Raw genomic sequence first — 24,350 nt, 5'->3', positions numbered from 1 at the left:
TGACACATCCGGTGTGGCCAAGCCTTTAATGTTTGGCCACACCGGAGGGTATGCGGTAACGATATTTGTACTAAAAAAATTCCACACCTGAACGTTGATGTGTCAGTTTGGAATTTTTTTCATACAAGTACCCTCACCGCTACCCGTACCGCTACCGCATACCCTCCAGTGTGGCCAAGCCCTTAAAGTGCAACAAAGAATTAATTTTTTTATTATTTTTCTCTTCCCAATAATATAACATCCCTGTATATTTTTTTGTCTTTTTTGTTTTGCTTTATCAGTCAACTGTCAAAGGCCAAAAAAAAGCACAAACAAGAAATTCGTCATCCATCACGAAATTTACAGAAAAACTATAAAATAATAGAAAAATCTCTTCATTTTTGAGAAAAATTTGAAATAATTAAAAATAACAAAATGAATCGTTTATTCGGCAAAGCTAAACCCAAGGTTCCACCACCAAATATAAATGATTGCATTGCTGGGGTAAGTTTATATCAAAATGGCTTATAATTTTATTTATTACAAAATAATTTAAAAAAAAACCTATTGTAGATTGATACCCGAGCCAATAGCATCGAAGAAAAAGTTAACAAATTGGAAACCGAACTTCGCAAATACCGTGAGCAGATGAGTAAAATGCGCGAAGGTCCAGCAAAGAATTCTGTCAAACAAAAGGCTATGCGTGTTCTCAAACAAAAGAAAGCGTATGTAGATTCGTAGATTATCATTTATTTAAGAACTAAAATCACTTGTTTAATTTTGCAGTTATGAACAGCAAATTGAGAGTCTTCGCAATCAATCGTTCAACATGGAACAAGCCAATTATGCTGCTCAAACTTTAAAAGATACAAATGCCACTGTTATTGCCATGAAGGATGGAGTCAAACAAATGAAGAAGGAATTCAAAAACATTAATATTGATAGCATTGAAGTGAGCTTTTTTAATAGACACTCTTTAATGACCTTAAAATTAATGTCAATGTTTATTCATTCTAGGACATTCATGATGATATGGCTGACATGTTGGAAGAAGCTGATGAAGTCCAACAAGCTCTTGGTCGTACATACAACATGCCAGAGGTTGACGATGAAGAACTCGAGTCAGAATTGATGGCATTGGGTGATGAAATTGCATTGGATGATGATACAAGTTACTTAGATGACGTTGTTAAGACTCCAGCAGTTCCTGATAAGGAACCTGGAGCTGATAGCATTAAGCCATCGGTGAGTTTCGTTTTGAATTTGAAATACAAAATTACATACTAATGAATTGTATTCATTATTTTTTAGAGTGGAATTGAAGTCGATGAATTTGGTTTGCCAAAAGTACCAACTTCTGTGAAGCATACTTCGTAAAGCATAACATCGAAAGTATCGAATTAAATTTTTATTTTATTTTATTATTTCTTATAATCAATCAACTTGTTGATCAAAAAAAAAACTCAATTTATATGCAATACTAAATTTTTAATGTACCAAGCACTTCTCTGTTTTTTTCTTAAATTTAAGTTAATGTCAATAAAAGCATATTAAAAAGTTTTAAAACAAAGTTTTTCTTTTTAATCTTTTGCTATCGATAGAAAACCTAGATAATACTTCAGCATAAATGAAAATATGTAATAAAATAAAGTAGAAAAGAAATAAAATCCACGACTGGGTCGCACGAACTTGCTCTTAGAGTTAGAGCCCCCGCACACTACAAACTTTCTATCGGCCGATAGTTTAGTCGGTCTCTTAAACAGTGTGAAAATATATGAAAGTGCGCTCATTACAACGATTAAGTATCGGGCGATCAAAAAGTTTGTTTGATCACAAAAAAAGTTTCTTTTGCTACACAATTGCCTTCAAACTAAAATATTTCATACCGACCCGACTATTTAGTCGGGTACATGTGCGCACACTTGGAGCCCAACCCGACTAAACTATAGGCCGATAGAAAGTCTGTAGTGTGCGGGGGCTCTTAAAGTTGCTTAAATTTTTAAGACTTTTTATATAGAAATTTGGAAAAAAAAAAATAAAATTAGTTTTTTTAAAACATAAAATAAAATCTGAAATCAAATTGCCCTCCAAAACAAGTATGCAGTTTTGATTAATAAAATAAGGTGCATTTTTAGACAAAAAATTTTCAAAATCGTTAGAGCCGTTTTTTAAAAAACTAATTTTTTATAAGTAAAAATGGTTTTATTATTTTACATTTAGGGCCAATTTTTCAATAGTCAGTTAAACAGTCAGTTAGTACTTATTCCTTAGAATACAGAAAAAATCAATTTTTCAACGGGCAGATATAGCTTATTCCTAAGAATAAAACTCTCTGCTTCTTTCAGAGACGAATAAAAATTATTCTAAGGAATAATCTCAACAAAAATATTGTGTCAGTTGTCAAAGCTGTTTTGAAAGAATTTTGAAAAAAATACAGTGGAACACAAGAAAACAAAAACAATCATGAATAAAATGACGTTTAATTTTAAATATTTTTGAATTTGACAATTTTTTTTTGTTATTCTGTAGAATAAATTATACTTGATTGAAAAATTCAATGTTTTTATCTGATTGTTTATGAGCCTAATAACTTTATTCGTCGAACAGTTAACTGATTGTTTATTAGAAGATTGAAAAATTGGCTCTTAAAGATAAAATAGTTATCTAAAAAAATAATCCAGCAGTGCAAAAAACGAAATATAAAAATGATTTTATGTGAAAAGATCACCAAGCAGAGCGTCTCGGACAAGTATCCTTACGGTGACCATCCGTCCCGGTTTACCCGGGACTGTCCCGTATTTCAACAGCTTGTCCCGGGTTTTTATTTAAGAAACCCGGGACGTATAGTTGTCCCGTATTTAGGAATTTGTCCCGTGATTGTCCCGTATTTGCACATTTTCTGATTTTTTTTACCGACTTCCAAAAAGGAGGAGGTATTCAATTCGTCTGTATTTTTTTAATTTATTTTTTTATGTTTGTTAACTCATAACTTTGGACGGAGTGAACCAATTTTGATAATTCTTTTTGTATTGGAAAGCTGGTGCTTGCAGTGTATTCCAGTTCTGGCTATAGAATCTATGAGAAAACTATAAAACCTAGTTTCGATCCATGGAAGTCGATTTTGTTTTTTTTTTTAATAAAAATGATTTATTTATTCAAAATTTTAAAACTGTGTACGGAAAACAAGAAAAAACAGTCTTTGGTTGATTTAAATTAAAAGTTTTTCTAATAAGTCTCCAAAGTAAAAAAAAAACTCTTTTAGAGCCAATTTTTCAATCTTCTAATAAACAGTCAGTTTACTGTTCGATGAATAAAGTTATTAGGCTCATAAACAATCAGATAAAAACATTGAATTTTTTAATCAAGAATAATTTATTCTACAGAATAAAAAAAAAATTGTCAAATTCAAAAATATTTAAAATTAAACGTCATTTTTATTCATGATTGTTTTTGTTTTCTTGTGTTCCACTGTATTTTTTTTTTTTTTTCAAAATTCTTTCAAAACAGCTTTGACAACTGACACAATATTTTTGTTGAGATTATTCCTTAGAATAATTTTTATTTGTCTCTGAAAGAAGCAGATAGTTTTATTCTTAGGAATAAGCTATATCTGCCTGTTGAAAAATTGATTTTTTCTCTATCCTTAGGAATAAGTACTAACTGACTGTTTAACTGTCTATTGAAAAATTGGCCCTTAGAGTAAGAAAAATTTCTTGGACAGTTAAATGTCAGTGAAAAACGATTGAAAACTCTCCAAATATTCTAGCACAGTAAAGAATTTCGGTGGTTAAGCTGCGTGAATGTGCATGGAAAAACTAAATTTTAGTATTTCGTCGTGCTGGTTTTATATAAAAATTTTCGTTTCACTTCAAGACTAGGCTTTAGTTTTAAAATTTGTTTGTCATTTTTTTAGCTCCAGCTTGTATTTGTCGAGTTGAAAAGCTATATCAGGAAAAGTTTATTTTTTATTGACAAAATATTCTTTTAGAAGTTATTAACAGTAGGTACCTATTATAAATCCGCTTTATTGATTTCGTAAACGGCTTAAATGATTTCAATGAAAATGCTCCCATCAAATTGTTTAAGAAATCCTTATATCAAAATAAGGAAATTATGAAAACTAGTTTTAAAAAAATAAAATTTTAATTTTTTTTTTTGTTGTTGTGAAAAATCAATATTTTCAAAACGAATTTTTTATCTGTCCCGGGTTTCGCTTCTAGAAATATGGTCACCGTAAGTATCCTGCTCGAAGAGTATAAGAGAATATAAGAGAAGTTTCAGTAACGAAAATGCAAATACCAAGCTACTTTAGTAATTGCTGGAGGAACTTCAGCTAGGTTTTTATTGAGAAATCAGAAACCGTGTTATCGTGAGAATGTAATCCAGTCAATTAACTTAGCTTAACTACAAACCAAACGTGGGAGTGTTGCCACCGAAGTCAAGGTTGCCATATATTGAGAACTAATTTTTTGTATACTAAAGAGTTTGGTAAGCTTTTGGTCGATTTATTTTTTTACAAAACTTTTTTTTTAACTGTATAATACATATTAAAAATTAAAAAATGATGAAATATCTGTTTGAACAATTTGAATAAAATGACTTCACCTTTAATGTGAGCTAAAAGCAAATAACAAAGTATAAGTCAATTTTCTAAAAAGGCAACGTTATTTCTGTAAACGCAGTTTCTTTAGATTCATTTACAACATTAAAGTACGCTAGCTTAAATCAAAATCGATAGAGCCACTTTCGATGAAATATCAATAAAATAAAATTTTGTATGGGAGGTATACACGATCTAAGCGAGATATTAAAAAAAATCCTTGGAAATTACAAAAAAAAATTTTGTTACCTACTTAATTAGTAAAGTAAATTTTTGTATCAAGTTTTGTTAAAAAATAAGCAAGTTTATTTAATTAAGGTATAGCTCTTCAAAAAGTTCTGCTTTAATTTTGACTTTGTGCACTGTACTGAGGGGTTTTTGGAATTAATTTTTGGGACCAAAAATAAAGGTACCTGATGTCTAATACCAATTTTGGAAAAGTTTAATTTTTTCAAGAACGGCTTCTATGATTTTGATTAAAAAAATTTAAGCAAACGTTTTTAGAAAATGAAAATATTTTTTTTTCTTCAAAAAAACGTTCTTAACGGTACCTCCCATAGAACAGTTTTTTGAATCACTGAATATATCCCAAAAAAATTGTTCAATTTTAACGAAAAAAGTATTTATATAATATAAATCAAAAACAAAAAAAAAAAAATAATTTTTGGATTTAAAAATAAAAATTGATTTTTTTTTTTTTGAAAAATCAAATTTTCGAAAACGTGACATTTAATTTTTTTAAAAATTTTGGTTTTGGGTAATGTATAATAGCTGCTTAAAAATGGCACACTAACTTTATTTTTAAATTTTGATTTCAAAAAATTATTTATAAAAAAATATTTTTTTTTTTAAACAGCTCTAAAACTTTTGTATCTTATTTTATAAAAATACAATTTAAATTATAACGTCATTCCCATTTAAATAATTATCCCATTGGAACGATATAACATCACCCTTAAAACACTGTCACGCTTCACTGACTTTAATTTCTTTTAAACAACAATTTTGTTTACAAGGATGGTTTCCATAACAGCGACTTTGTCATTTTCGGTTCAAAACAAAACAAGTTAAAAGGAAAATTTTGATCGGCATTTGCTAATGTTTTCGAAGAAAATTACTAAACAATTTGTCTCCTAATAAAAAATGGATCTATCTGAAATAATTGCACTAGATACGGGCTATCTAAATGATGAAATAAAGGACGAAATATTTAATGCACTAACTGGGATACAAAACATTGATGATGTTCCTAGAAAAAACCTAAGGAAAATTTTATCCGTGTGTTTGGTCATTCTGAAGCATAAAGGAGAACAAGTAAGAATCAATTTGGGAACAAAATTTGTACCTTATTAAGTTGTTTTTTTTATAAAGGTTGATAACTTACAGGAGCAACTAGAGACAAAAACTCAGGCAGATAGTGGAGGTATGTTAAAAATATGTTATGTTGCCTTTTTCGAGGGGCTCTATATAAAAGTGTTGTGTCATTTTAGATGATTCACATAACGAACGACTTCAGGAAGAAAATGAAAAACTCAAACGAATAATCAACAAGCTTGAAGAAGAAAAGACGATTTTCAAAACAAAGAACAAAGAAGTGGATACTCAATTTATGAATTGACTTTTTTTCTAATTCATGTATCTCTTTCTTAGATGAACGAAGAGATCATTCACTTGCAGAAGAGATTAACAGAGACAATGCATTCTGCAGAAAGTGATAAGGATTCGTCAGATCCTTTATCAGAATTGGATCGACAAGAAGAGCTTTTAAAGAACATAAATTGTAAAAACAAGCACATAAAGAGGCTTTTAAGGGAAATCGAGGTAATTTTCTAAAGCACAGGTTTCAGGTTTCTGAAAGGAATTCCGAAAATTTGAATTTTCTTTTTCGGGTTTTATCGGAGGAAGTTCTATTCGATTTCAGAAACTCAGATCTTGAAATTCTCTTATTTTTTATTACCGTGTTACTTTCAAGGCACTTCAAATCTCGAATATTGAACAATCAAAAGCTATAATTGATTTGGAAAAACGTCACCAACATGCTAAGATTCAGGTTCAAGACTTAAGTTCACAAGTGGTACTCTTTGAGGGAGAAAATAAGGCCTTGAAGGAGAGCGTAAATGAGCTGAATGCCGAACTTACAAGATTAGAAGGAAATATAACGTATTTAGAAGATGAGCGAGAAAAATCTGAAGCTGAGTTGAAAAGGATAATTGAAAAACTCGAGACAAAAGCAAAATCGTGGAGATTGTCAATTTATGAAAAGGAAAAGGAAATCAAAAAGTTGAAATCTAAGCTTGTGGTTGTTAGTAAAGTTTCATTGCAAGAAGAAGATGACAAAAGTGAGAGTACAAGTGAAAATGATGGAGAAAGAATGGCTGAAGAATCAACAAGGATGATGCATGTAAGTTTGGTCAGCCTTTTTGTTGAGGTGTTTTCGATGTTGTTGTTTCTTTTTTTTTTTGTATGTGTTAAAATAGGCTATTGAAGCTCGGGATAAAATCATTGAAAATCTTGAATCGAAGATAAAAACTATGGCTGAAGAAATGATATCATCCACTCGTCTGATGAATAAGCTTTCATCCGAACGCGAAGATGAACGCTCAATGCATGTCAAGAAATCGCGTTCTTGCTGTAAGGCTGTCGAAGAATCTTTAAGTGCAATGAATAAGAGATGTCAGGAACTCTCAGAACTTCTTGAAAAATCCGAAGAAGATAACATGTTAAAATCAAAACAAGCAGTTCAAGCCATTTCTGCTTTGGAAGCTTATCAGCAAGGTGAAGATGGTCTTTCGAATGCATTAAAGACAATCGGCAAATTGGAACAAAAGTTGGACGCTCGAGAGAAACATATACGGGAATTGGTTTTTGAGCTAAATTCATTGCATGAATTATCGAATGAGAATACGCTGCTAAGGAAGAAATTGAATATACCAGATGATGTTGTTATAATGGCGAAAAATCGAGCAGCGAAAGAAAGAAGCAAAGATAAGCAAATTGAACGATTGACATTAAAATTGAGATCTTCAGAGGAACTTCGATTGCAATTAAAATTAGAGAAAAGTGATTTGAGGTAAGTATTAAAAAGTGTAAAGGCAAACAAAATTAATAGGAATGCATCTACAAAACGTATTTATTTTGGTAGGAAAAGTTTTTGTTTCTATTTTATTTAAACTAGTATACTCAAAATAGCGTTCCCGAAACTCTTCCATAATTCGAAAACTGAAATTCAAATGGCAAGTTGAAGAAAAAAAACTATTTTTTGTTCTGCCCGTTTAGAAAGCTTTACCGAACATTTGAGCGTGAATTTTTTGTAATTAAACAATGTTGAGGTTTATATAGTTCGACCCTAGAAATTTCAAAACCCATGAATTTGACCACATCAAATCATTAATCATAACAAAATATTATTATTTTGGACCGTTCTTAACTGTGGCTGTCAAAGCTTTTCTCGTAAATGACTCCAACGAGTTGAATAAAATATTGTATACAGAAGCGTTTTAAGAGATAATCGGAATATTAAAAACTCAATTTTCTTTTTGGAAAATTAAATTTTTGAAAACTGGTCGATAATTTTTTTTAAAATCGTTTTAATGTGTCGTATGTACATGTAGAAAGAAATGTATTTTTAATTTGAGAAAACAATACGGCAAGAGTCGCAGTTTTTAAACCATGTTAAATTATTTTTAATCACAAACATTAAAAATAAAAATTATCAACATCGGAATTTTTCGACCCTGTTGCGATACAATTTGCTATAGTTATCTGAAACAGGTGCAACTTAAATGGTTTCAATGAACTTTGTTTGTTTGAAAACCATTTATGAAGAAAGCCTTAAAACAGTTCAAAAATTAAGTTTAGAAAAAAGTGTTTCCAAAAAATTAAATGTACGTTGGCTTGCACTTACTTTATCTACATAAACTCATTTACTTGGAGTATACATATATTGTATATTAATTTTTTAGAAACAAAAATAATAATACAAAAAATACTAAACTCGTTACGAATAGTGAGAAGAAACGTGATACAAGTGAACATTTAACGTTTGCCGATTATTTTTTTTTAATAAAGAAAAGTATTTATTATGTATAAAAAATATTGCTATAATAACTTCGGAACATTTTTCAAAAAAAAAAAAAAATTAAGAGTTATACACAGAGCTTTTGGTCCCCCGTGCCGCAGCATGGGCCACAAAACTCAACTGGCTTGAATATTTGTAAGAGAAAGTTTTCAAGAAAATGCTCCACATACGCCCCAGTGACCCTTCAAGTTTAAAGTTTGAAAAGTGATACATAATTTTTCTCTCATGTAAAACACGTTCGTGTTGAATAACAAAATACACTTTTTCAAAAGGGTGTTCAGGCGATTTGCGATCAATTATCGTTGATGACGTAAACAAAAATTCAGTATCCGCTCGTAGTTTAAAGCTGTTTTTGAAAGTATTAATTATGTTAAAAATAAATAAAAGTCAGAATTAAAAAAATACAAGAAGTAATTCTTCTTAAGCTTTAAGTGGCTTATTATTTTTATATATTTTTTTATAAAAAAAAATTCTATAGAGCGAAAAGTTTAAAACTCCAAATATCTTGTTTTTGAAAATTTCGTAAAACAATATTATCAAAATATTCATTAAAATCGGTTCAGCGAGATTTATAAAATATATGTAAAACATTTTTACTTTTAAGAAAACAACTGATTCAACTACAAAAATCACAGAACCAAACTCCAGCATCGTCTCCAGAAAATCTATCTCCTATAAAACAAAGATCCGAAATTTACTGCGACAACTGCCTTAAAAATATCCCGGTAAGTTCTTTTTTGAAAAAAAAAACTTGATAAATTTTATCAATTTATTTATGCAGGTACTTCCAAACAATGATCTCATCATGCAAGATGTCATTAAAGAATGGGAAAATAAATACCATGATGTTGTTGAGGAAAATGAAAACCTTCGATCTGGAATGCATGAGATTCTTGAAAAAATCCGTGAATATGATGGTAAGTTACTTATTTGAATAAGGTATGAAGATAGTCATAGTCGTTGAACTTTAATTTCCAAAAGCAACTTCCGACCATATAACAATCGATTGTGAAATTCTGGAGCGTCTTTTAAACACGCTCGACACACATAGTTTTAATGGTTGGTATAATCCTGTGAAACGAATTCAAAATGAACTTGTGACCCTAAAAGAACGAGAACATGCTTTGCGTGAGAAGATAAATGCTGCAAAAAGTGATCATGAACAACAATCTCCAATTAAATCAATCGATGAAATAAGGGAAGCTGGTGAAATAACTGATAGTCCACATCCGTCACTTCCAATGAATCCAATAGGCAGTTCTACTAGACCAACAACTCCAAACATAACCCTAGATCAATCACTCTATCCAGTAATAGTTGAAGCTGACATTGAACATGAATCGATGAAGAAGGAATTCTTGAATATTCTTGAAAAGAATCGATCATTGCAGCATGAAATTCAGCGCTTACAAGTTTTTCAAGTTCAATTCGAAGAGCTTACATCCCAGATGGGAGCTTCTGATAGTGACATAACAAAGTACTGCTCAATATTGGTTGAAAAAATTGCTACACTAGAAATTGAATTAAATTCAAAAACAAAAACTTTTGACTTCTTAAAAGATGACTTCGATCGCATCCTCAATGAAAGCAAATCATCCGAAATGAGAAATATGACTTTGATTGCCGAACTTAAGAAACAAGTAAATGATCGAAAGGTTGATGTATATAATTTAAAATCAGAAAACGATAAATTAACAAGAAAGAACTCCATTTGCAATTCTGAAGATTATGTAGAAATGCAAAAGACTCTATTTGGTTTGCAATCACAGTTGGCTTCTCTAATGGATCAAATTTTGTCAGGAAATATTCCTGATATCAAAATCGATGAAATATGTACCGACTATGGGGTGATTCAAGAAAATTTGGAATTAGACTATTTAACAGTTGAAGAATATGAAGAACTTCAAAAAAAGACAATTGATATTCTTTCAGCTAATAAAGATCTTCAGACTAAATGCGATCATTTGGAAGGACTTTTAGGAATTGCTAATGAACAGGTGAGTTTTAAATTTTGTTTTCTTCCAAATGATACCATTTTATGAATTTCCAGGTGATGTCACAACAAAAATTGCTCACTGAAATCACTGATAACCACATAAATCTTCGACATCTAGTTGCTGACTTACAGAGTTCTAATGAAGATAAGTTTTTAATAGCAAAGATTCAACGTGAATTGGATAGTGGTAGTTTCAAAAGAGTACCTATTTTCAAAGATTCGTTTTCTAACTCAGCTTGCCTTTTACAGCAAAGAAAGAAATAACAACACTTACATTCGAGAAAGAAAAAAATGAAAAAAATGAAGAAATCTTAATTCGAGACAACAGAGCCAAAGTAAAAGAACTTCAAGACATAAATAAGGGCTTCCAAAGTCAAATTAAGAACAACGATATTAAACGGAAGTAAGATGTTGTGAGAAAATTATCTATTGTGAAAGCTGTTAAGAATGTTCGTTTTTTTTCAGGTTTCTTCAAAAAGCTTTATTAAATTTACGCCAAAAATATTTCAAATTTACACCATTGATATTTATATCGAACTTTGTTTATGCATATTCAAAATTTACAAAACGCCTTCGAGATGATGAAGTCAAAATGCAAAATCAAATTTCCATGCAAATTGATCGAATTTTATCTTCCAAAATTGAAACTTCGTTTGGAACGGATAATGATTCCCAGGATATGATCAAAGTAAGAAATCAAATAACATTTTCTAATCTTTACATAATTTTTTTTTTTTTTAAGCTTGTTAAGACTGAAACGAAAGCGAAATATTTTGAAGATCAAGTTCAGGTATTGAATGAGAGGAATACAGCTCTTCAAATTGAAATTGATAAACTGTGTTTATCGATTGTCAAAGAAAATGAGCATTGGAAGACAATAGATGCTTTATTTGGTGGGGAGCAATCATCAGCAGAGGTTATGGAAAAAGAAGTTCAAACGGATGTTGTGGGTAGGTCGATAGTTAAAATGCTATTTTAAATATATAAAACAGATTTTTTTTCAGAATTTGTCGATTCAAATACAAAACCTGAACAAGATGATCAGAGTACAAATAAAATTCTTCCAAAAGTCGATAAGAACACGTCTCCAATTGCTTCCCCAACAAAACAAAAAGTTGCAACCGAAATTACAAGTTCCGAATCACAAACTTCTCCAATTGACATGATTAATCAACAAACATCTCCTATCAGAACGCCTTTAAAGAAATCAACAAATGTGGAAGAACTCATCTCAGAATCTCAAGGTGTTCAAACTTCTCCGTTTAAGGAATTGACAAAGCATTTGTCCACTCAAGGGGTTCAAACTTCTCCTTTAAAAAAACCGGAAACAGAAAAAGTTTACCAAGCTGTACAAACTTCGCCAAAACAATCTCCAATCCAAACTGGTGAAGGTAATGGTAAAGTTCAAGAACTTGAAAAACAGTTGAAAGAATCCGTTTTGTTAGCGGAAGAAAGAAAACAACTTTTGGAAAACTCCGAGTTAAGGTAATCTGATTTTTGAGTTGTTATTAAAAACTCATTAAATATTTCTTTAAATTTTTAGTCTTACTGAACACCAAAAGACTATTGAGAAATTGAATAATAAAATTAAAGATCAAGAAGACAAGCTTCAAATGCAAACATCTAATAGCACTGAAGAAAAGATGAACAGCCAATTTGGAATGATTGAGGCAAGTTATTTTACATTACTTGATAAACAAAATGTTTTATTTATAAAATATCTTTTTATTTAGAAAACTATTATGTCGTTCCAAACTCTACTTTCGGAGAAGGATAAAGCCATAAATAAATATCAAGAACTCCTAACCTCTGAACGAACTGAAAACGACGAAGCTTGCGCTAAATATGAAAAGACTCTCGAATCTTTCCAACAAACTATAAATGATCTCAGTGCGAATTGTAAAGCTAAAGATGAAGAGATTCTCGAATTGAAAACCAAAATTGAATCTGCAGCAGGAACTGAGAAAGAAAAATTAGAAATAGCTACTGGTATCGATGACAATGGAGATAATAGTTTACAGGAAATTTCGGATGAAAAAATTGAAGAAATGTTTAATGATGATGCAGTGAGTGATTCATCGGACAAGAAAGTCACTAAAGGCGTGGAGCTGAAAAATAAAGAAAAACATTGGGAAAATTCTTTGAGAGTTAAAGACGAGGAGATATTATTGTTAAAAGAAAAGTATATTTTTAACTATTTCTGTTTTAATTTTATACACAAAAACTTAAAAGTTCTGCTTTTTTCCAGACTACAACTTAGCAAGGAAAAGGAAAAAGAGAAGAATGATTGGGTAGCAAATCCTGAAATTGACCAGCTGAGGATATTATTGGAGGAAAAAGATAAACATATTAACGATTTAATGGATACTTTAAGTAACTTTCATGTAAGTTATTGCTTCGAATATATTTTTTTTTTCAAAATTTTAACCTTATTGAATTCAAAATTAACAGTCAGGCTTTTAATTTTTTTAAGGGAAATGGTCTTTTTCCGACTGGTCTTCAATAAAGTTGAGTCTCATTCAATCGCTCTATGATACAGCTTGCAAAAATTGCATTTCGGTCTTCTTCTAAACACTTTGGTTTCTTGCTTGTATATTCGATTAAAATACCAAAAAATAAGAGTGGAAATCTTGTGATTTAAAAATCGTATAGCTTAGTTTCTATACTGCTCATAATATCGTTCCTAACTACATTTTGCATACATCTGAGTTATAGAGAGAAACACTAGCTGTGTTTTATTTTCCTCTTGATCCAGATCAGATCATTGATTTATTTGCGAAACAATAACAAAACAAAATCCTACTTTTGTTGTAAAGCTAATAAAAACAATGATCTGATCAGGATCACGTGGAAAATAAAACAGAGCTACTAAATCGCAGGCCGCAATCTGAATATAAAAATTTAAAAAAATTTTTAAAATATTTTGAATTTTCTGGCTTATTTGAAGACCTGGGCTAAAAAAATAAATGAGAATAAATAAGAGACAATGCTCTTACTCCAAGTATTCAAAATAAACAAAATCGAAAATTTTGTAGTTATGACCTTTATGAGATTATGGGCAGTATAGGTGTGATTTGCATGAGGATTCCAGACTAAACAACCATTTACATAACTAACTCCAAATTTTTTTTAATTTGTGTAGGGATTAGGGATATGTCATGTGATGTGTTGTAACTGCTTTCTTTTGAAATCCCAGTCTTTAAGATCGAAGTAGAATCCTTAACGATATCCTTGTTATAAAATGAGTCTCAATGGCGAATGCGTAACATTTCTTTCAACAGAAAAAAGTTAAAATGTATACAAATTTTGAAACTGACTCATTAATCACATCAATTGATCTTTTGTTGTCATTTTCGGAGAATGTTGAAACTGGCAATTTTAAATTACTTTTAAGACATAAACATCACTGAATCTAAATCGAAAGTTTTCAAAAACAAACTGGGTCGATTTGTATAGAGGTTCTTGTGATTCATTTTTATATCCAAACAATTAAAGAACAACAGTTATAATGAAGTGCCCTTCGGCATAATACTTAGTGCGAATAACTGTCACGCCAGACTTCCATATTATAAATCCCGCCCCAGACTTTCATTTAAAACCGATATTCTGTTCTCGAAATACTGTACCTAAAGAGTAAGTAAAAGTTAGTATATTATCATATATTTTAGGTTTTGATTTTCTCTTATATGAAAATCATTACAGCACAGAAAATATGTACATTTGCATATTGCAAGTAAAAATTATATTCTAAGGCTTTTATTGTTTTAACTTTCATTCACAGGATGATCAACAACGTTATTTCAATGACTCATCAACCTACTCAGCAGATCAAATTTCGCAACTTGCAGCAAGTCTTACTCGATCTGAAGCTACAAATAAAATCTATAAGGCACAACTTGAAGCCTTGCGTCGCCAGCTTGCTAATCTTAATCAAAGAGAAAAACAAGCTAGGGACCTTAATAATTCTCTGCGCAATCAATTGATCAAGCGACCAGTAGTTTCGATTAAGACTGAGTTAAATGCTCGTTTGAAAACTGAGAATTTACAGAAAAAAGTATGTCAACTTGAAAATGAGCTCGAGGAGGCACAGGTTCAAATAAAACGCCAACAAGTAGTAATAGATGCAAAGCGAGCAAAAAGCAACAATGAAGTTGGTTTATGGGAGAAGCAAAAACGTTGGCAACAAAGTGCTGAAAAATACAAAACTAAATTTGAGGAAACCGAAGCTGCATTGGAAAAACAAAAGGCTTTACTTCACTCAGCTAGGACAACAATAGCTCGTTTGGAGAAGGATAAACAAGTTCTAGAAGCTCGAGTTGGAAAAGGTAAGGATTCAATATTTTCTATTAAGAGCCTTTAAAAAATATTTTGTTAAGCTCCGAATGCTTTGAAATGTTGTCGAACTCCGTCGTGTCCGAATCTTCACCAAGGTACCAAATATACTCCATCAGAGACGCCAGAGACATATACCGGTGGAAGTGAGTGCAGTAGCCCAGCAAGAGGAATGCATTTCCTCGGCAGCAATCACAATGAACTCATTGAAGCTTTAAAAGCTAGAATAGAGATGCAACAGAGGAAAATCATAGCCATGGAAATGGAAGGTAAGGGCAGTAATGCTCTCACAACCGAACTTGAGAAAGTGCAGGAAAAATATTCTGCAATCGAGGCACAGAATATTCGTCTGGAAGCTAGAAATCTTCAATTACAGCTTGATAATGATCTTTTGCGACAGGGTGACTCTGGAGAGAGGATGCAGAAGAGAGTAAAGCATTTAGAAGAGTAAGAATAATTTTTTTAAGTTGATCAAGGTATTATGGTTTAAATTTCTAGTTACATAATTGCACTAAAAGAGGAACTAGCTCAAGCCGAAGCAAGAAGAGAATTGAATTTCGAACCTAAAAACGATAGAAAATATGCACCAGGTCAAGCTGAACAAACAATACTTTCTCTGAGAAGCATTATTGAAAAACTAAGAGCAGAGAATAGGTATCTTAAGGATGGCACGAGGTCATTCGATGCTAGGGTAGGTGTAAGATGAACAATACATTTACTATAGACAAACATTTTAAATATTGTTATGCAGAGTAAAGAAGCTCCAACCGAACTGACTAGACTTCAAACAATGTATACCGAGTCCTTGGACAAAATTTCAGCTCTTCAAATTGAGCTTCAATTAAAAGCCAGATGCCAGAATTGTGGAAACAAGAGTCTTGTAAGGAACTTGAACCTTAAGATAAAATATAAAAATCAAAGACAACAAAAAAATCGATTCTATTTTACAGCTAGAAACATCTACAAATGATGATGTGCGATTGATAAAAGAACAATTGGTCAAAAAGACACAGCTTTTAGAAAAAGCAAAAATCTTGCTAACTAGAGCCGCTGCCAAGGAGAAAATTCTTAAAGAACAGGTTGGTTGAGAATTTAGCATTTTGAAATTAGTTTTGTTTACACATTTTTTTTTTTAATTTACCCCAGCTATCTTCGTGGAAACGAAAGTGTTCTGAATTGCAAAATGTACCAGTAATTGATGAAATTAGTGAATAAGAGAAATTATTCTCGTGTTTTATAATTTATTTCTTCTTAAATATATACGTATTTATGGGTTTATGTGAAATTAAAAGGAAAAAGTTTTTTTTTTGTTATCAAAAAAAAAGAAAACTAGGAACATCGAAACTGACCGCCAAACATTCGTCGGGCTGCTGAGAACAAAAATGAGAAAGGCGTTTCAATCAACCTTGTTGAACGATGTTTTTAAAATATAATCAAGTAACCAAAAGCACCCTTTACTATAATTCCAAGGGTGAGGGTCCCTCATTGCTCTAAAAATAATAGAAACACCTTTCTAATTATGATCAGCAGTACAGAATCTTATTCCATCAAAAACCACTGAGATGCTGTAGAAAATAATTCTCATTTCTGGTGCTGAAAAAAATAGTGAAATTGAAACTATGATTGATCCTCCGAATAAATTTATGAAAAAAAGCAACTTAAAATCGAGTTAACGCATTAACATAAGAGAAGTTTATATTATAAGCCTAACTGCATAATTTTATTGTATGATATTGACCATATATTAACATCAGTGCGTTTTTGTTGGGATTGTAATTGAAAATGGAATAATTTGCATTATCCTCTTTCGTAGGAGGTTGATTTCGACCATACTCATTTCTATGGTCGCCTCTCTACCAGGGGCGTACGTTGAGTTGTCGAGGTCCCGGGGCAAGACTAAATTTTGGGGCCCCTTTGATATTTGGGGGCCGCTTTGATATAAAAAATAAGAAGAATAAATTATACGCCCTACTTTTTTTACCTTTATTTTTGGGGCCCTAAGATAATATGTAATTTTTTTTTTTTAAAGCAATTTATTATGCATTACACTGAAGAATATAATATGTCTCTCTTGTGTCCGAAGTGATTCATGTTAAATGTCTTATCTTTTGTTTTGAATTGTTCTCTCTCGGGGCGCTGGCGCGGCGGGGGCCCCGGGGCACGGACCCGCTTGCCCCAATGGTGTGTACGCCCCTGCTCTCTACCCCAGAGCTGTTGGATAAATTCATAAACGCATTACTTCTGCTTGCATCACAACATTTTGTATGACATCAAAACACTACCATACCTACAAAAAAGTTTTGCACCACAATGATGTTTGATAAAAAACATCACTACATTAATGAATTCGGTCCTATTGAAGTAAACTTTTCCTTTAGTACCTACACATTTTGCAAGTAAAAACATTTTTAATAAATTAATTAATTTTTTCTATTTATTAACATTTTATTTCAATAAATTAATTCATTTCGATTTCATTATAAGTGTATTTGAGTTTCAATGTAATGGCATTAGGTGTGGTTGAATCTGCCACCATTAACTCTTGGCCATCACGTAGTCCAAGTTCAGACAACGACTGAGTTAAATTGGATCGAGTTCGTTCTTCAATACTCTTCACGGTGGACATGTAAAGGGTTTTATTCTTCCCATCAATATACGCAGTGATTCCTAAAAAAATAAACTTTAAAAGTTCCACTCAAAATTGTTCCATTACTTTTTCAATACCTGGACTTTTCATTTGATAAGTTGGACTCTCGCATAGCATTTTGATAAAGTCCTCCAAAGTTGTTGTATTTGGATCATCAACCATAACTTTTTGTGGAACATTACTGCATGACAAACAGTTTTCATTTTTTTCAGCTTCATATGTAAAGGTGTAGATTCCAGCCAAATCATTAAATACCATGTAGTTCTTCATACTATTATAGCAACTAGTAGTAAGTTTAAATACCTTTAAAAAAGATAATAAGTATCTATTTGTTTAAAAAAAAATAATTATGTAATTACTTCTGTTGCACAAGAAGCAGCAATAATAGCATTTGTACTAGCCACTGCTGGTATAATATGCTTCACAACACCTTGAACCAATCTAAGGAAAGAATTTTACAAGACTTTTTTGATAGAATAAATATAGACATCTCACCGATAAGTTACTCCGGAGATATTAAATTGATTAGCTCTCTCTAGAGCTCTTTCAAAGATCCACGAAATATGTTGTGGGTCATCTCCATCCAGTGGAGCATCGAACGGGTTCTCTTTTTCCCATTGAATTATTTTCACATACTCAATACAATGTTCTGGCAGACGAGGGGTATTCGCGATAGTACACAGAGGATAGTTGACTTGTGGAGGGAATAACCCCAAAGTACACTCAATGCATGCCGTGTAACCTGGCAGAATGACACGAGCATTCCCTTTGAAACCCTCAGTTCCACCATCAATCATCGGAATGATGGTGGAAGGATCGACAGTTCCGTCGTCTTCGTAGCCTAGCATAGCAATCAACATACCATTGATCCATCTTCGAGCTACGATAGAATCAAGACCACAAACAACAATGTGGAATTGCTGATAGAATGACTCATCAAAGTCTTGGATTTTTGCAAAGTGTGGAGTAACCTTGCAAGTGGGAACTCTAAAAGACCATCAAGAGTAAGATCTAATATACTTTTTTTTTTGTTTATGATCCTGAACTTTGCAGACAATTTTTCTGCTGATGTTTGGGCAGCTAAGCTTGTCCGATTTTGAAAAATCAAACGGCAATCGCTTCGTTTTATAAAAATATGGGCAATATTTTTTAGTAGTTTTTATTTATCTTAACAAAAAGGTAATGGCCAAAAAACGTAAAAAAATACCAAAAAAATTCATTTAATAAATTGTGGACTTTCTTCACTACTGTAATAATGAACCAATATTCATAAAATAAACGGCAATCGATTCGTTTTATCAAAATCTAGGGGCTATATTTTTAATTTTGTTTGTTCTAAAAAAAAAGTTATGGACAAGAAACGCGAAACTACACAAAAAAATGTATTTAAAAAATTTTGCTCTTTCGTTAACACTGTAATAATGGACCAATTTTCATAAAATATCACCTGTAAGATTTGATAAAACAAAGCGATTGCCTTGGTAACGATAGTCCAAAACTGTTTGAATTATTTTTTTTTTTTTTTTGTTTTTTGCATCTCTTGGCCATAACTTTTTTGTTAGGTTAGGTTAGGTAGAAATGGCTGTCAGGAAAACGACTGACGTACTTATTGGTCCGTTGTGATACCATGATTTTGCAAGGAAATTCCTAATTAAACCAGTTGGGGCTTTTAATGAAGCGGTGAAGGTTGAAGATGTCAGTATTAATTAGTTCACTAGTATCTTAGAAATATTTTTCCAAAGTATTTTTTATTTATACGTCTACTGGAAAGGGCAGGACATGAGCAGAGAAGATGTTGGATTGTTTCTTCTTCTTCCTCATCAAGGCAACTTCTACAGAAGTCTTTATAGACTACACCAAGTCTTATGGCGTGTCTACCCATGAGACAGTGTTCTGTTAGGACACCTATTACAGAGCTGAAATGCAATCTGCTTAGAGACAATAAATTTTTTGAACGTTTTGGATCTAGCCTAGGCCAGATCTGCTTGGTCGTTTGGCAAGTTATAATGTTTGACCATCTTATGTTTGTTGCCTCTATAGCTTCTTGCTTCAGCATGAGTTTGCATGTTGCGATTGGTATACCAATATTTGCTTTGTGGGGTAAAATTGGTATTAGAGTTCAATTTCTGGCGAATTCATCTGAACATTCATCTGAATGTTAAACTGTTCTGACATCTCCATGAGATGATCGACAGTCGCGGGCAGTCACGGAGTTTGTGGAAACAGAAGCTAACGATTTAAGTGCGGCCCGGCTGTCAGAGAAGATGCGGATATCCAATATAGATATCACGCTTTCTTTGAGCCAAGTCAATACCCATTATTAATAGCCATTATTATTGGAACACGCTGCAGTGATTAGGTAGAGGGAAGGAGAGACTAATATGAAGTCCTTCTTAGTAAACCCCGCCACCTACTCCGTCATTGGTTTTAGAATCATCTGTGTAGAAATGAATTGAATCATCTCTCAGAAACTTGGCATAGTTCCATTTTGATCTACTTGGGATATTAACTTCATACTTATTGCCAAAACCAATTGTGGGGTGGTGTAGTCGCAGCGACTGTAATAGAGTTATTCGTCTTTTTTGTTAAGACAAATAAAAAAATATCGCTCCAAGATTTTGATGAAACGAAGCGATTGCCGTTTATTTTATGAAATCGGCACCTTGTTACTGTGGTGACGATGTCCAAAGTTTTTTAAATTAATTTTTGTTGGTGTTTGTTAGGTTTTTTGTCAATAACATTTTTGATTGGTCAAATAAAAAAAACTTAAAAATATCGCCTCTAGGTTTTTATGAAACAAAGCGATTGCCGTTTAATTTTTCAAAATCAGACCAGTTTTCCGACTTTGGCGACTGTCTAAACCTCATCAGACAAATTGTCTGCAAAGTTCAGAATCATTTTTGTTTCTTAAATTTACCTGGCATTAATGAAATTTGCAGCACATTCTGCCTTCGATGAACCAATGTCTTTGCGTCGGAATAGAAATTGTCTATTTAAATTGGAAAGGTCAATAGTGTCCATATCGATGACATGAATATCTCCGAATCCCATTAGAGCTAAATCTTTGAGCAATTCACAACCTAATCCTCCAGCGCCTTAAGAAGTTTATAATATATTTTGTTAATTGTAAATGCATTAAAAATATTACTTACCAATGACCAAGATTTTGCAAGTGTTTAGTAAAAATTCAAGATTATCCGCAGACGGAGTAAAGTCGGCCTTGCAGAATGGCCTCGGTCGTTCTAGAATTTTTCTCAAATTATTCCATCTTTTATTTAAATGTTTGGAACTAGCATTTGGAGATGGTGTTTCTGTAGCCATGATTTTATTGTTCTTCTATTTTATTATCCAAAAAAAATAAATATTTTGCCGGCAAATAGTTGAAGTATTTAAAAATTTTGCGTCCGAAAATCAAAAACTGGGAAATGTCAAAATAAATACATACAAAACAAAAGTACAGGTATGTGATGGAGGTGAAACGAATCTAGTTTTTGAAAGATTTTCATATGATTTTTCCCATGCAAAAAGTGGCCGTTAGCCACCGATAGTAAAAGGAGCTAAACGAAGCTGCGGATAGACCTTTGATGAAGTGTTTAAGTTTACGTTTTCCTTTCTCTGTGCGTACATACAATTTTTTTTTTCAGTGTTAAGCCTTAACTAAATTGGCTCAAAAAGTGAAAAAGTACAAAAGTGAAAATTTTTCAAACGCATTTTTGTATAGTTTCTCGCGATGAAAAATTAAAACAAATGATGCAGAAATCTTATTTTTTGGCCAATATACTCTTTATCACAAAACAATTGCGATAGGCAGAAAAAAAATCTTTTCACTTTTGTACTTTTTGAAAAAGTGGTGTATGTCAGCTATTACATGAAGCCTCAAGAGGCGCGCCTCTTTTCAAAACTAATGAGTGCAAAAGAGAAAGAAGATAAAACAAAAAATTATCCGACCGGAGAGTCGTGGGCCAAAATTCTGAGACTCTTTTTACTTGCGATATAGGTACTATATATCAAGTTATGCATTCGTACAAAAAAAAAAGTTGAGATAACATTTTTCCATGACATTACGATGGTAGACAATGCCAAAAAAGTGGGTCCCGGAAGTCCGTCTGTCTGTCTGTCTGTCTGTCTGTCTGTCAGTCTGTCTGTCAGTCTGTCTGTCTGTCTGTATAAAGAGCTACAGCCTAAACGGATGGACCGATTAATGTCAAACTTGGTATGTAGCGTTATTTGGCGACTCTCCAGAGGGGTTTTTGGAATTAATTTTTTTGGACCAAAAATAACGGTACTTGTCATATACCGATTTTAGTAAAATTAAAATATCTCGAAAACGGCTCTAACGATTTTGTTTAAAAAATTAAAATGTTAGTTTTAAGCTAAAATCTATCTTTCAATAGAAAAAAATTTTTTTGAAAATCATTATTAACGGTACCTGCCATAGAACCGTTTTTTTCAAATCCGATTATCTCCGAAACTGCTTATTCGATTGCAACGAAACTTTTTGTGCAGAAGCATTTATATAATTTAAATATAAGCCAAAAATAAAATTTTGAAAAAAATAATTTTTGGATTAAAAAAAAAAAATTTGAAAATTTTTTTTTGAAAAATCAAATTTTCAAAAACGGGACATTGAACTTTTTTGAAATTTTGTTTTTAGATGTTGATTAGTGATTTCTACAAAATGGCATACTAATTTTATTTTAAAACTTTTTTTCCAAAAAAATATTTATAAAAAATTAGTTTTTTAAAAAACGGCTCTAACGATTTTGAAAATTTTTTTTCTAAAAATTCATGTTAATATATCAATCAAAACTGCATACTTGTTTTGGAGGGCAATTTAATTTCAGATTTTATTTTATTTTTTTTTAAAAACGAATTTTGTTTTTTTTCCAAATTTCTATATAAAAAGTCTTAAAAATTTAAGCAACTTAAACTCTAAGAGCAAGTTCGTGCGACCCAGTCGTGCATTTTATTTTTTTTCATTTCGTTTTGCTTCTTGGTGGAATACAACAACAACAATACTTAAATCAAAAGAGAAATGTCAAATTTAAGTTAAGCCTTCACTATTTGGGAAATCCTACTGCGGATAGCTTTGCCAAAATAACACTCCGATTGGCCTGGCTACACAGTTTTGTGCCCAATCACGTTCCAATTCACATTTTCTAGGAACAAACGTCAAAAAGAGGAAAATCCTCACCCCTCTTGCCTACAAACTGACTGGTTGGGCGATTGAAAAATCACCGTGTAGACCGGCACATAAATAGCATACCATCCAAGTGTAAACTCACAACACTATTCGTGTTCACAGTACACATGTGTACTGTGATTCGTGTTAGTCCAAACCACTATTTCTAACTCACTACCTACCCTTACAAAAACAAAAGTCTTCCCACTATTTCTGACATTTCTATTTTTCATCTGTCAACCACACCAAATTTGCCCATATAAAACCATAACAAAAAACTTTCGTCTGTCATTCACCATTTTTTATTCGTCAAAGCAAATCCGTAGAAAAAAAAACGCTTTTCTCAAATCGATTAAATTTAATAATTTCTTTATTTTTTCTATTTTCAAAATCTATTCTCCAAAATAATAAAACAATTACTAACCAATTTTATAAATAAAAAAATACAAATAATCTACATTTATTCTTTAATTTCCTTTGTCAACATTTCACAAAATGATAGTGAAAGTGAAAAAAGTGCTTCCTTAAAGAAAAAAAAAAAAAAATAAGCCCTTGACTTAATTCAAGGTTAATTTGTTTAAATATTTTAATATTATTTACTCCAAAATGTAAGCAAACAAGAAAAAATATTAAACAAAACAAAAAAAAAAACCCAACTCGCAAAACAATTACTTTTGTCCTTGAATAAAGAAAAGGAATTTGAAAAAAAGAATTTTATAATAATGCCGTCTAGTAAACCAATCAACTATCAACAGACTCGCATTCAGATGACAACAATGGTCAAGTGAATTATAAAATAAATGCAAATAAAATAAAAGAATATAAGTCACGAGACTCACTTCGATAAACACGACCACGACTCGACTCGTTGAAAAAAAAGTAAAAAAGGGGAAAAATATTTGCAATCTGTTGCAATAAACAAACCGTTCTTTATTCTGTTTTTACTATACTTGAGATTTTTAATTTAAAAGCAAGGAAAAAAATGGCAGAAAACTCGACCATGAATTTAGTGTCATCGTCGACAACAGACGGAACAGATACGGACACACCATCCGTTTCAATGGACAATTTCTATCCAGCTCTAGTTCAGTGTTTTGGAATCATTATTTGTGGGTAAGTTAACCAAGTTAGAATGTCATCTAGTTTAGTTTGTATTTAACCTAAGGGTGGGTTTCCTCAAAATACCACGTAGGTGTTGTGTTCTAAATAATTCTGCTGACGCAAGCACTATCAACTCATTCCTCCTTGGTCGTGTGGGATAGAATCTCTTTTTATTGAAAGGGGATGGTTTGTAGTTTGTCATTGCGAATAACTGAACGTGGGTAGAACCAGTTGCGTAGTTAGCTTTGCGCTATGAGGGGGATGCATCTGGTTCGCACATTTTTTTTAAAGTTTAAATAATGCTTCTTTGTATTGTTTTTATTTTCTTTAAACTGGAGAAAGTTCTTATGTCCGTCAAGTTAGCATTACCATTTTCGAATTTCGAAAATCTAATGATGCAGTTAATTGTCGTGAATTTGTCGTAAATTTGTCGTG

General features: G+C 31.8%; 4 protein-coding genes across 5 annotated transcripts in view; 3 read left to right on the top strand and 1 right to left on the bottom strand.

Annotated features, from left to right (window-relative positions):
- Positions 1-281: 281 nt before the first annotated feature.
- Positions 282-1,482, top strand: LOC129910005 (charged multivesicular body protein 5). Its single transcript, XM_055987222.1, has 5 exons — positions 282-483; positions 553-704; positions 766-931; positions 997-1,224; positions 1,291-1,482. The coding sequence occupies exons 1-5, from the start codon at positions 415-417 to the stop codon at positions 1,354-1,356; spliced, it is 681 nt and encodes a 226-aa protein (XP_055843197.1). The 5' UTR covers positions 282-414; the 3' UTR covers positions 1,357-1,482.
- Positions 1,483-5,566: 4,084 nt separating this feature from the next.
- Positions 5,567-16,290, top strand: LOC129910272 (centrosomal protein cep290). Of its 2 annotated transcripts, none has more exons than XM_055987592.1 (23): positions 5,567-5,893; positions 5,951-6,002; positions 6,070-6,173; positions 6,230-6,400; positions 6,552-6,980; positions 7,057-7,649; positions 9,262-9,382; positions 9,439-9,574; positions 9,639-10,654; positions 10,708-10,840; positions 10,903-11,056; positions 11,119-11,341; positions 11,396-11,603; positions 11,658-12,138; positions 12,197-12,323; positions 12,387-12,835; positions 12,902-13,037; positions 14,435-14,978; positions 15,030-15,432; positions 15,484-15,682; positions 15,737-15,865; positions 15,936-16,064; positions 16,132-16,290. In XM_055987592.1, exons 1-23 carry the CDS (start codon positions 5,723-5,725, stop codon positions 16,198-16,200), a joined length of 6,177 nt encoding a protein of 2,058 aa, XP_055843567.1. In that variant the 5' UTR covers positions 5,567-5,722; the 3' UTR covers positions 16,201-16,290. The 2 variants fall into 2 exon arrangements, with proteins under 2 accessions (XP_055843567.1, XP_055843568.1); XM_055987593.1 differs by having other exon boundaries at positions 5,569-5,893; positions 15,484-15,676; positions 16,132-16,289.
- A 1,100-nt stretch (positions 16,291-17,390) lies between these two features.
- Positions 17,391-21,067, bottom strand: LOC129911698 (nedd8-activating enzyme E1 catalytic subunit). Its single transcript, XM_055989568.1, has 6 exons — positions 20,785-21,067; positions 20,550-20,727; positions 18,128-18,619; positions 17,992-18,073; positions 17,710-17,935; positions 17,391-17,652 (listed from the first exon to the last, which is right to left on the bottom strand). The coding sequence occupies exons 1-6, from the start codon at positions 20,951-20,953 to the stop codon at positions 17,444-17,446; spliced, it is 1,356 nt and encodes a 451-aa protein (XP_055845543.1). The 5' UTR covers positions 20,954-21,067; the 3' UTR covers positions 17,391-17,443.
- Positions 21,068-23,335: 2,268 nt separating this feature from the next.
- Positions 23,336-24,350, top strand: part of LOC129912641 (integral membrane protein GPR155) — a 37,048-nt gene continuing 36,033 nt past the window's right edge. The window contains exon 1 of the mRNA XM_055990980.1: positions 23,336-23,927. Within this exon, the coding sequence (XP_055846955.1) occupies positions 23,797-23,927 (131 nt within the window). The 5' untranslated portion in view covers positions 23,336-23,796. The remainder of the gene's footprint in view (positions 23,928-24,350) is intronic.

Source organism: Episyrphus balteatus, chromosome 2, assembly GCF_945859705.1.
Source record: "Episyrphus balteatus chromosome 2, idEpiBalt1.1, whole genome shotgun sequence".
Classification (NCBI taxonomy): domain Eukaryota; kingdom Metazoa; phylum Arthropoda; class Insecta; order Diptera; family Syrphidae; genus Episyrphus; species Episyrphus balteatus.
This window is presented reverse-complemented; position numbering and strand designations above follow the sequence as displayed.

Bases quoted from the DNA above. Each gene is read 5' to 3' on its own strand.
- LOC129910005 (XM_055987222.1), top strand. From the start codon at position 415: ATGAATCGTTTATTCGGCAAAGCTAAACCCAAGGTTCCACCACCAAAT. The intron at 484-552 runs GTAAGTTTATAT...AACCTATTGTAG, and splicing joins TAAATGATTGCATTGCTGGG to ATTGATACCCGAGCCAATAG. The intron at 705-765 runs GTATGTAGATTC...TTAATTTTGCAG, and splicing joins GTTCTCAAACAAAAGAAAGC to TTATGAACAGCAAATTGAGA.
- LOC129910272 (XM_055987592.1), top strand. From the start codon at position 5,723: ATGGATCTATCTGAAATAATTGCACTAGATACGGGCTATCTAAATGAT. The intron at 11,057-11,118 runs GTAAGATGTTGT...GTTTTTTTTCAG, and splicing joins AACAACGATATTAAACGGAA to GTTTCTTCAAAAAGCTTTAT. The intron at 12,139-12,196 runs GTAATCTGATTT...TTAAATTTTTAG, and splicing joins TTGGAAAACTCCGAGTTAAG to TCTTACTGAACACCAAAAGA.
- LOC129911698 (XM_055989568.1), bottom strand. From the start codon at position 20,953: ATGGCTACAGAAACACCATCTCCAAATGCTAGTTCCAAACATTTAAAT. The intron at 20,728-20,784 runs GTAAGTAATATT...AAACTTCTTAAG, and splicing joins TTGCAAAATCTTGGTCATTG to GCGCTGGAGGATTAGGTTGT. The intron at 18,620-20,549 runs GTAAATTTAAGA...ATGGTCTTTTAG, and splicing joins GCAAATTTCATTAATGCCAG to AGTTCCCACTTGCAAGGTTA.